This window comes from Microplitis mediator, chromosome 6 (genome assembly GCF_029852145.1).
Source record: "Microplitis mediator isolate UGA2020A chromosome 6, iyMicMedi2.1, whole genome shotgun sequence".
Taxonomy (NCBI): domain Eukaryota; kingdom Metazoa; phylum Arthropoda; class Insecta; order Hymenoptera; family Braconidae; genus Microplitis; species Microplitis mediator.
The window spans coordinates 16,562,848-16,574,933 of NC_079974.1; the positions used below are offsets into that span (position 1 = coordinate 16,562,848).

The following is a 12,086-nucleotide window of genomic DNA, read 5'->3' on the forward strand; positions in this document are numbered from 1 at the left end:
CTGCTCTGCCCCACCCTCCCCTACTTCATATTTTTTTTTTTTTGTTATTGTTTATTACTTGAATTTTCTTAATGGAAGGTGTAACATTACTATTTTTTAGCATAAAAAGCCCAATAATGTATTATCAATAGTATTTTCGAGCTGATAAAAAGCTTGACAACAGCAGAAAGTTTGAAGGGATGGCCCGCAGGGTCAGGTAGTTTTCAGATTTGTTCTTTATCATTGTATTTTATCTAAAACCCATTAATGGATAGACATACTAAAATGCATTTTTCCCTGATGGTGGTGCCCAAACGAAAACCTAAGTGTTGTTTAAAGTTGAAATAGTAGCTGGCATGTTCCCTTATCTAATTGAGTAAAAAACATATACTCTAAAAAAATCGGAATTGATTTATGGCTAAGGATTTTTCAAAATAATTTAAAGAAATGTTTTTAAGAGAAAACAAAACAGAAAATCGTTAAGAGCTAAGGACTTTTAAGATAATTCAAAGAAGTGCTATTAAGAAGAAAAAAAGGAAAACAATTAAAAAAAAAAAGAATATTATTCATAACTTGGGATATTAAAATTTTCAAAATTTAAACTATTAAATCAAAAAAGTCGAAATAAAATTTGAAAATCATTGGCTCGAATGGAAACTAAAAATTAAAACTATTAAGTAAATGAATATACTAAAATGAAATTTAGAATTAGTAAAACGATAAGTAAAATCATTATAAAAAAATAATAACGAGCAACCTGCAGTCACTACGTAACTGGCCAAATATCGCTACTACATTTATGAAATTCATAGAAAAAAAAGGATCCTTTGTTTTCTGTGTACGCTCTTTTGGCTTTGAGAAGCTTTCTGAAACCAAAAGGGAGTATACAAATATGAAATTTTGGAATTAGTTACGCGATACAAATAATATAGCTATACATTCGGTGACATTCAATCATATTTAGTGACAGAGATTTTAAAATACTAATTTGTAGAAAATGAATATACGATCATCTTCTTTTTTTCCACGTAATTGAAATGTAATTTGATTACGGTCCCAAATCTAGTCACCATCTAGTTACCCACTAGTAACCAATTCTGACTTATAAATATGGCGGGAACAAAATTTTCCTTATTTTCTTAATAATATAGATTAAAATAAGAATTACAAATTATTTAAATTAAGGGTAATTAAAATAGAAAGTAAAACTACTAAATAAATAATAATCGAAATGAAAAACACAAATTATTAATAAAATAATCATTCAAAGAAAAGGATAAAATCATTGAAATAGATATTAATTAATTTTTTGGAAAGAAGTGAAAAAACTTTGGTGTAGAAATTTTCGCTATCTAGAGAAATTCGGGAACCGCCCTTTTTTTCCTTGGAGACCTGCGACGAAGCCCAAAGGAGATCAGTTGTGTTTAAGTCCCAAAACCTTAATATCATTCTTAGATCCTTACTCATCCAGGATCAAAGTAAGCTGGTAGCCGTGTGTCAGATCAGAGTATTTATAATATACGAACAAAAATTGTCAAAACGCATGTCGATTAATTACTTTTGATTTATTAAATTTTCCAAGTTTATCACGAAACTTAACATTTTTTAAACTTTAAAAGCTCGGAACTTCCGATAAGCTTCCCGGGTATATATGATCAAACTCCAAGAGCTTGAAAGTATTAACAATAATGTATTTGAGCTCAAGGAGCTGAAAAATAATGAGAAGTTTTTTGGCTGGCCTGCAGGGTCAACCAGTTTCAGATTGTTATTAATTTCCCTGTTTAGAAAATTTCATAGAATCCATTAGATTCCCATAAATTCCTATAGAAATTTTATAAGAATGAATGAGTTCTATGAGAAGTGCTATAGTTAAGTATAAGGCCTTGTGCATACAGCTATAAGAATCTATCGGATTTTTTAAGCAGGGTTCTAAATAAATATATTATAAAAAAAATTTTATAATATCTTTTATGATATCTTACCATAAAGCAAATTTTATATGCGGAAAGAGTAGTAAGTCTATCATACTCAAAGTTGATAAAAGAATTACAAAGTATGAAACAATATTCACAAAGGAAAAAATATTCAATTTCAAAGCAAAATAAAAATGTTTTTGTTTTTATTAGATAATTAATAGTAATGTTATTTTTCTCTATTTAACAATCATAGCTAAGATTTCAATATGTAAAGAAAAATGAAAAGTCTTGAATGTAAAGAATTCAGAAAACTCATATTTGTTTGAATATTTTATTTCAAAATATGCATTTCATCAACACGAAAGTATTTCGAAAATATAATATTGATAAGACATAAACTGCATTGTAAGCAGAATTATTTATTTGCTGAGTACGGAAGTTTAATGGTTGCTTACTCAATGTTTGCGATTACGAATAATGAAAACAAAGACGTTATGAGGCATAAATACTGTGACTTAAACCGTGTTAAATTTACATCAGAGTACGCGGGAAGTTAAAGCTATAGTAAAAAATGAGAATTTGTAAGTACTACTAGATATCTATTAATTATTTATAATTAAAAAATAATAGTTATTGATTTCCTATGCTGGACGAAACGTATATGTAGAATTATTGTTTTTGTAAATAATTACTAAACTACAATCTTAATATTTGTTTTTTTTTCTTTTTTAGTTCAATAACCCAGGTAGCACAGTTTTTAGGCTGTTTTTAACATACCGATAAGGCACCAACATGTTGACAAAACAATCAGAAATTTGTCACCGAAAAAATATCTACTTAAAAAATTTGACACAAGTGAAGACAAGAAGTAAATTATAAATAATGGTAAGAAGTTATCTAAACTATTTTTTAATTCACATGTCTTTTTGAAGACAGGAAAAATAACACAAATTTTCTGTCTTCTAGGGTCAATATTTCCACGTCTTATTTATACCAAAAAAGGTGACGCTGAGACAAAAAAAAATTTGTGTTGTCCTTTTAAAAGACACCTTTAAAACATCTTAAAAATGTCTGTGTGTTACTTGGGAACAATTTAAATTATTACACGGAAAAAAAAATATTAGTAAATATTACTGAGATTCTCGTCAACAGCGCGCCTAGACCGAATCTCAGCAAATGTTATGGAGTAGAACGTAAGAAATTAATAACAGATGCATTTTTTTGACAAGTGTCTTGTAGTTTTTTAAGGTTTAAGTAGTAATTTTAAATAGTCAAGCAGTATATTTCAACGATTAACTGTTAATTATAGCAGTTTAAATATTAAAATCATAATTTTACTGATTGAAACGACATTAGTTATTGAACATAACACAAATAATTAGAAGTTGAACTACAATTATTGTCAATCATTTTTTTCCGTGTATTATTCAATATGAATACGAAAATCGTTAGTAATAGTTCGATTTGTTAATACGTTATTCTAATAAGGTACAATGAACTTGACAAAATATTCCTGTTATCTTAACCTATTTTAAAAATTTAATGCGATAATCAATAGAGTTTATTGATTCAATTTCAAACATATTAACATTACTGTTTAAAGTACCATTGTAGGTGATAATTTTTATAGTAGATACACAGTGAAAAATATTGTATATTTGTGTTAGATACAGTCCGTGTTAAACTGTTTATGTCAATTATTTTGTGTTAAACCATCATATTGCACTGTGTAACTTGAAAATTTTGAATTGATCTAATACTTCAGGCTTTGAAAATATTACTTAATCCAAAAATCAAAGTTATATGATTGAATTTTGTGTTATATTATTATTATATCTTTGAAAGTATTTGACGGATGGTTATGAAATTTTATATACTCATTCTTTAGGCAATTATCTTAATCAAATTAAAAAACTGAAAAAATTGGTTTACTCGAGAAATGATGATGGCAATTTGAAATTTTCTTATAATGAAAATTGCATTTTCCAGGGTAGTTTTCTGTAATAACTTCTGAACGAAAACTTCCCTAATTATTATGTGAGCAAAACGTAAACACTTACTTATTATGTACATGATAAGCTATATTTTCCGATTTTTATTTTGATTTTTCAAGATACTTTTTTGAGCAAGTCAAGAAGAATAGAGCGATATATTTATTATAGCTATATATATACTGTGATTTCAAGATCTTAACTAAGATAGCTATTAGGCTATAAAAATTAAAGCTATACTAAAAGTTATAAAAATTTGTAAGTAATACTTGATATCTATTTATTATTTATTATTAAAAAATAATATTTATAGATTTCCTATCTTAATCGAAACATATATGTAGAATTATTGTTGTCGAAAATAATTACTAAGCTCCAATCGTAATTTCTTTTTTTTTTTCATTTTCAGTTCAATAACAATTAAAAATAAGATGACGAAAATCGTAAGTAATAGTTTGATGGGATCATACGTTATTCTAATTAGGTATAATGATCATTTATGTCTAATTAGAATGACGTATGATCCCATCAAACTATTACTTACGATTTTCGTCATTTTATTTTGAATTGTTATTGAACTGAAAATGAAAAAAAAAAGAAATTACGATTGGAGCTTAGTAATTATTTTCGACAACAATAATTCTACATATATGTTTCGATTAAGATAGGAAATCTGTAAATATTATTTTTTAATAATAAATAATAAATAGATATCAAGTATTACTTACAAATTCTTATAACTTTTAGTATAGCTTTAATTTTTATAGCCTAATAGCTATCTTAGTTAAGATCTTGAAATCACAGTATATATATAGCTATAATATATCGCTCTATTCTTCTTGACTTGCTCAAAAAAGTATCTTGAAAAACAAAATAAAAATCGGAAAATATAGCTTATCGTTTTATGTACATAATAAGTAAGTGTTTACGTTTTACTTACATAATAATTAGAGAAGTTTTCGTTACAAAGTTATTTAAGAAAAGTACCCTGAAAAAAGCATTTTTCATAATAAGAAAATTTCAAATTGCCATCATTTCTCGAGTAAACCAATTTAAAGAAAAAAATTTTAACCAATTTAAATTCAATTTAAAGAAAGATTTTTAAGAGAAAAAAAAGAAACAGGTAATGAGTCAATGAAACAGGTATAAAAATATTTTTAAGGGATAACCAAACAGGAAGTCGTTGATGGCTAAGGACTTTTAAAATAATTCAAAGAAATACTTATAAGAAAAAAAAAGAATATAATTTACAACCTAGGATATTAAAATTTTAAAAATTGAAACTGTTAAATTAAATAAATTAAAATAAAATTTGTAAATCATTTGATAAATAGAAACTAGAAATTAAAACTATTGTATAAATGAGTATACTAAAATATCATCTAGAATTAGTAAAACGAAAAGTAAGATTATTAAAGAAATTATAATTAAAATAAGGAGTACAAATTATTTAAATTAAGAATAAAGAAAATGAAAAGTATAATTACTGAGTAAATTATAATCGAAATGAAAAACAAAAATTATTAAATACATAATCATTCACATAAAAGGGTGAAATCATTAAAATAGATAATAATTAAAGTTAACTGTAAAACTAACTAAACAAATAAAAATTTAAACAAAAGAATAAAGATTTTTTTGAATAGTTATAAGCATTATTATTAACAAATATAGTAACTTAGGTGAAGGGGTCAGTTGTGGAGGGTCAAGAGGGAGTGATCCGAAGCAAAGGCAACATAGAAAATCATTAAGGAAGGGCTAGTACGGCTCCGAGACAACGATCTTTTGGAAGCAAGTGGAAAAATGTTGGTGTAGAAATCTTCTCTATCTAGAGAAACGTAGGAACCACTTTTTTTTCCACGAAGACCTGCGACGAAGCCCAAAGGAGATCAGTTGTGTTTTAAGTCCCAAAACCTTTACACCATTCTTAGATCCTTCCACTGATCCAGAGTCAGTGTAGGCTGGTAGCCACCTACTCGTACGTATTATCTAAATATTTAATAAAGAAATAAAACCAATTAGAAAACGGAAAGTCTCGGATCAACTCGTATACAATAAGAAAATAAGGGAGTAAGTCAGCAAATATTCTTATCTATATATATTTTAAACGTTATATCATAGAATAATTGTAAGAGTGTATGGGTCATTTCATTTAGATTAATTATTTTGGTGATTGAAAAATTTTATAACTTGAAGTTAAGAATTAATCGGAAATAGAAATGATTATAGCAATCAATAATTAACATTTTGAATTTTGATTTATTAATCTCGTATTTAGCAACGATCATTCTTTAAGTATATTGTAATACATGTATCTAAATACGGAACTCGGAAATTTGTTAAATAAATTACAGTAAAATATTCATCTCAATAATATAATTTGGAATGTCAAATTTTTTAAGGTAATAAAATTTATTTCCCACATATCATTTAAACCCTAATTGATGAAAACTGTACGTAATTGTTTTTTAAATTTATATCTCGGTAAAATTGGAACTGCGGTGTCCTTTTTTCAATTGATACTTTAATTTTTTTGAAATTAATTAATAAAATTTCCATACTGGTATGACAGCTCAAGGTCATTGAATGGTTTAAAAAAGTGGAGGGCAGTTCCTACTCGTACATTGTTGTTTTGGTTAAATTGAGGATAAGGATTAGATACAATGAACTCGAACTAAAATTACGAAATATGGTGACTATTGCGTCATATTAAACAGAAAAACCACAATACAAATAGTTGTTATTTTTATTTCTATTATTTGTTTTTTTTAAAAAAAGCAGAGAGGGAAAGACGACCAGCAGATCGTACTGCTGGATATAAGGGACAGTAAATTCGACCAAAAGGTTTATTCTGTTGAAATACTTCGACAAAAAAGATCATTTTGAAGTTGAAAGTTAACTATCAAAATTTTTTTCGGAATGGGCGACTATTACAGGTACGATTAATTATTTACTTGCGTTATAATTATTTTTTGATACTCATAATAAAAAATTAACGATTAAATTTTATTTTACTGAATAGAAATTATTTTTAGTATAAGATTGTGTATAATTGTATAATTTTTTACAGAATTTCAAAAAAATTATTCATTATTTCAAGTATTGGAATTATTTTTTCTTCTTTTCTGACAAATACTTCAGCTGCTGTTATAAATAATATACAAAATAGTGGTAAGTTATTAATGGATAATTATTTGGACACTAAACAGGAAATTTGAATTTTATTCTGTATACATTAAGAAAATTCGAAACAAAATGAGACTCATTTTTTTAGAAGAAGACATTTTTTTCACAATTGTGACCCAGTTTAACTAGAATCGAACTTTAGATATTTTTTAATGAAACTTTTTAGCCAAAATAAAAAAAAGCACTTTTATAACTTTTAAAAATATAAATTCTTTTAGAGGTAACGAAGGAATGTTCGGATCAAAATTGTGAAAAGTTGTATTCAGAACTCTGTAAGTAAAATAATTATTTTATCCAGAAAGACTAGAATTATCGTAGATTAAAAAAAAATGATTAGGATAAAATTTACGATCAATTTCAGCTAATCGAATTAATGAAAGGTTAAACAAAAATGCAAGTCCTTGTGACAACATTCAAGAATTTGTTTGTGGTCACTCTGACTTTTGGAGCGTTTCAGAAGAATGGAATTCCATTCACGAAGGTTTGCTTCACAAACTTTTAGAAATGTTAAAGTCACGAATAAACGATTTTATTGACTACAAACCCTTTAAACTCATTAATGATGTGTACAAAACATGCATGAGATACGGTAAGTAAAATTGAATATGGTATTTATGTTTAATTCACAAAATTTTAATTGTCATCTCATCAATTAGAAAATACTGGACAGCAATCTTTGGATCTTCTGCGCGATATTATTAAAAAACTAGGCAACTGGCCTCTTTTGGAAGGAGACAATGGGAAAGAATCAGATTTTGATTGGATCGACTTTTTTGTCAAAAGCCATGACATTGGATTTAAATCATTCCATTTTTTGACCGTTTGGGACTGGAGCAAAGATTATAAATCAACAGAGTTAATGCTTTTCCACGTAAGAACAATTAGTAACAAAATTTTTATTTTATCTCTCTAGCAAAGCCCTTGGTTTATGGTATATTCTACAACTCTTGCGGGCAATCGACAACACCGCATAAATTGCAGATACTATTTTTTTTCGCGAATGCGATCATAAGACGATGGAGTAGATGAATGATTGGTTCAATATCAGGTGATATGGGGTGCAGAAAAAAGCTCTGGTCGGGTCAAAGATTACATAATTTTTTTTAAATTATTGATATTTATTGTTATTGTTAATTTATTGAAACTATAAATGGTTAAGTAAAAAAAAAAAAAAACATCAGAGTCCAAGTACGAAAAAAATTAACATGTATCTTTGGTTAACGTGAGAGTAACAGAGTTAGAAAATTGAAAAATTAGAAATCGTGTTAAGCTAAAAAAGTTACATTGGGTTCCCATACGTGGAAAAGATTGATTTTTTGGAAAATTAATATTTCAGTTTCAAGTTTTAGTTTAGAAAGTTATGTTTTAGTTTCATCAACCGATGTGCCTCTAAAGATCAAAAGATGGCTTCAGCATCGAATGCATACGCTAAGTCAAATTCTGTGCATCTATAACACAATGCATACTAAACATCCCAACGGCAAACGGCAACTTATCATACAGAATAGCGTGCACTTAGATAAGACTTATCCCGCATGACTAAAAAAATAATATATAATCTTATTCTTATATAGATTCCACCTGATAATCTAAGCCGTGAAAATGCAACATTGAATATTTCAATTCCTGCTTACAAAAATTACATTGCAAAAGTATCTGAATTACTAGGAAACACACAAATACCTTCGGAAGAAATTGATGAAATCATTGCATTCGAACTTAACATTTTAAAGGTACATGTTTTATATTATTATGTTACAAAAACGTTCCGAAAAAGTCCATAACAGTTAATTTCCAAATTTGAAACAATTCTAAACTATGAATTGATCATTTTTAGAACTTTAAAATAAGTTAAGAGTATATGAAAGTATTTTCAACCTTCTGACTTTGTTGTTGTAAAGTTGTGATACGAGTAAAAAAACTTTCATAATTGGTTTTAGAGTCTTCCTTTTTTTAATGTTCTTTAAACCAAAAAAATTCTCAAGTTGATAATTTTTACTTATTAAGAAATTCTGAAAACGTGCTTATAAAGGACTCAGTTGAATTTTTTTTTACTTATTTAGAGTTCAAAAATAATTAACTCGCCGTTCAAAATTTTCTTAAAGTTCACTCTTATGAACTTTTTCGGAACATTTTTGGAGTGGATTTTTTTTATACGGGTATGGATGTACGAATAACATGTTCAAATCAAATAATCGAATCGAATATTATTACTTAATTGAAAATTCAAATTTAATCATTTGAATTATAAGTAAATTTTCGAATCATTCAAATATTTTAAAAATTTACGAACACCTCAAAAAACTTTGACTAATTCAAATTTCAAATTAGATACTAACATTCGATTCAACACGAATTATTTGTAAGTTCAAATTATTCGTACATCCGAAACTGTTTAATAACTTATTAAATAACTTTTATTTGTTTATTAAATCAATTTTTGTATTCAGTTTTCTTATACTGCGAGAGAGATTATAAGACTACCATATTATGAATTTATCAAAAAATATCCATCAACAAATTGGAGAAAACTTCTTAAGTTTATTAAAGTTTGTGGTAATGAAATACCGAGTCTTTCTAATTTAATGATCTCTGTAACTAATGACTTCCCGGACTTTGTCAAGTTGATGGAAAAAACTCCAAAACGTGTCCAAGCAAATTACGGTGTATGGAAAATAATTCAAGAAACGATTCCGTATTTAACAGATGAGTATCGTGAGCTGAAACGCGAATACTGTTCAACCCAACAGTGCAAGATTGAGATACGCGCGGATTATTGCAGGGAGGTCATCGATCAATATTTAAAAGCCGCTCTTTCGGTATTGTACGCTAAAAATTTTGACAATGACATCGATACGATTATTACAGAGATGATAGTAAATATAAAAGAGCAATTTGTGAATTTAATAAATGAATCAACTTGGATGAACAACGAAACTAAAAATCAGAGAATAGAGTTACTTCAAAACATAACTTTTGTAATTGGTTATAAAGAAAGAAATAATGATGAAATTGTTAAATATTACGAAAATTTCGAAATTGACACAAATAATTATCTCCAGACATTAATAAATTTAGAATTATTCGACCGAGGATCAAATACCAAACTAGATTTTGACGCAATTATTGCACAAGGTGATCGTATAAGTTCTTCTTATTGCAATCATCGAAAAGTGTTCAGTAATTATATTTGTCATTTATTAATATTTTTAACCCTTAGCTGTCACAAGGGTTCGATAAGACTCCAGCGTCTTTGATCAGCTATTCATTTTTATCATAAATTTTAATTTTTAATTAAGAAATGACTTTTTTCATAAAATCAAATATATAACTTTGTTAATTTTTATTATTGTCAACTAAATCTTGTGGCCAATTATTTAAAAATGATTGTCCTTTGGCGTAAAAGCGATGAAGAATTTAAAACTTCCAAAAAGTATATGCAGTTTTTTATGACGAGTTCAAATGTTTTTATAAATAATTTCAAAGTTTTCAATAAAAAAAGTGTGATTATTTTTTTGAAAATATATAAGTAAAAATATTTGATTATCAGAAAATTTATAAAAATTTTTTTTTGTACCGTATTAATTTCTCTACAAAGAGAGGTGTCTTGTGTTTCTTTTTTAAACTGAATAGCTATTGAAATATTTCGAGTTGAAAATTGCTTTGGATCTTTTGAATCCCATGTGATTGTCAAAGGGTAGTAAGTATTGAATTACGATTAACTAATGAACATTTATTTTAAAGCCATACCAATGAATATGCTTCGAGAACCACTTTTCAGTGTTAATTATCCAATGTATGTAAACTATGGTCACATCGGTAAAGATATTGCAGCTATAATTACTGAAAGTATTATTGTCATGAAAGAAAAATTAACTGGAGGCATTAATTTGACTGAAATAAATGATGAAAAAACTCTTTGCTTTCGTCAACAAGTAGAGAATTATACTTCTACCAACGCAAATAACTCGGTAAAATATCTATTTACAAAAAAAATAAATATAATGAATGTTTCAATAATAAATTTAAATTTTATCATGTTTAGTTGAACGAATGGCCAAGCCCTTCTCAACAAATTAGCAGACACATCATTTATAAAGCAACATATCGAGCCTATCAACAATGGATCACAAAATATGGAATTGAACCCTCACTACCTGAATTACCCTTCTCAAATAATCAAATGTTTTGGATTAATTTGATTCGTTATCCTTTTTGTTTTCCTCCTTCAGAGTTCTCAATAGTTATTGATAATAAGTATTCTCCTTACGTCTTTAATACAATGAGAGCTGTAACAAGTGTTTCAGAATTTTATAAAGATTTTAATTGTCCAGTTGATAATTCATTTATTAAAAATTATGGACCATCATGCACTTTCTTCGAAGCTTAATCACAATTAGTATATTTTTTTTTATTTATATAATAAACAAAATTCATATTAGTTAACAATGTATTATACAATGCAATAATAAAATTTAAAAAAAATTTCATACTGTTATCATCGACTATTTTTTACGTAGAAAAAAATTATTATAACCAACATAAAAATACAATTGTATTTATTTAGTAAACTTCATCGGGTTTAAATTCAATTTTAGAATTCAATTTATTAACGCATTAATTTTTTAGTAATAAGTTATAATAACACAAATATTTTTAAGTTCTCGCTAAGAAAATTGTAAATTTTCAAAAATTCGGGAAGTTATTGTTTTCACCCCGATTTTCGAAAATCGAGTTTTCATCAGATGTCGACGTTTTGAGGTCATAGGAGGCTATTCTGACTATTTTCAGAATGATGTCCGTGTGTCCGTGTGTGTCCGTGTGTGTACGTGTGTGTGTGTGTGTGCGTGTGTGTGTGTGTGTGTGTGTGTGTGTGTGTGTGTGTGTGTGTGTGTGTGTGTGTGTGTGTGTGTGTGTGTGTGTGTGTGTGTGTGTGTGTGTGTGTGTGTGTGTGTGTGTGTGTGTGTGTGTGTGAACTCTTTGTAACTTTTTAACTACACGGAAAAAACAAATT

General features: G+C 27.2%; 1 protein-coding gene and 1 long non-coding RNA gene across 2 annotated transcripts; both read left to right on the forward strand.

The window, feature by feature from the left end:
- Positions 1-2,322: 2,322 nt before the first annotated feature.
- On the forward strand, positions 2,323-4,329 carry LOC130669601 (uncharacterized). Its single transcript, XR_008990223.1, has 3 exons — positions 2,323-2,476; positions 2,628-2,780; positions 2,862-4,329. It is a non-coding gene; the product is annotated as an uncharacterized LOC130669601 (long non-coding RNA).
- A 57-nt stretch (positions 4,330-4,386) lies between these two features.
- Positions 4,387-11,462, forward strand: LOC130670554 (neprilysin-2-like). Its single transcript, XM_057473972.1, has 11 exons — positions 4,387-5,864; positions 6,459-6,578; positions 6,665-6,822; positions 6,957-7,057; positions 7,291-7,344; positions 7,434-7,661; positions 7,729-7,943; positions 8,647-8,805; positions 9,523-10,252; positions 10,817-11,043; positions 11,118-11,462. The coding sequence occupies exons 3-11, from the start codon at positions 6,806-6,808 to the stop codon at positions 11,460-11,462; spliced, it is 2,076 nt and encodes a 691-aa protein (XP_057329955.1). The 5' UTR covers positions 4,387-5,864; positions 6,459-6,578; positions 6,665-6,805.
- Positions 11,463-12,086: the final 624 nt, after the last annotated feature.

Bases quoted from the DNA above. Each gene is read 5' to 3' on its own strand.
- LOC130670554 (XM_057473972.1), top strand. The intron at 7,944-8,646 runs GTAAGAACAATT...ATTCTTATATAG, and splicing joins CAGAGTTAATGCTTTTCCAC to ATTCCACCTGATAATCTAAG. The intron at 10,253-10,816 runs GTAATTATATTT...TTTATTTTAAAG, and splicing joins CAATCATCGAAAAGTGTTCA to CCATACCAATGAATATGCTT.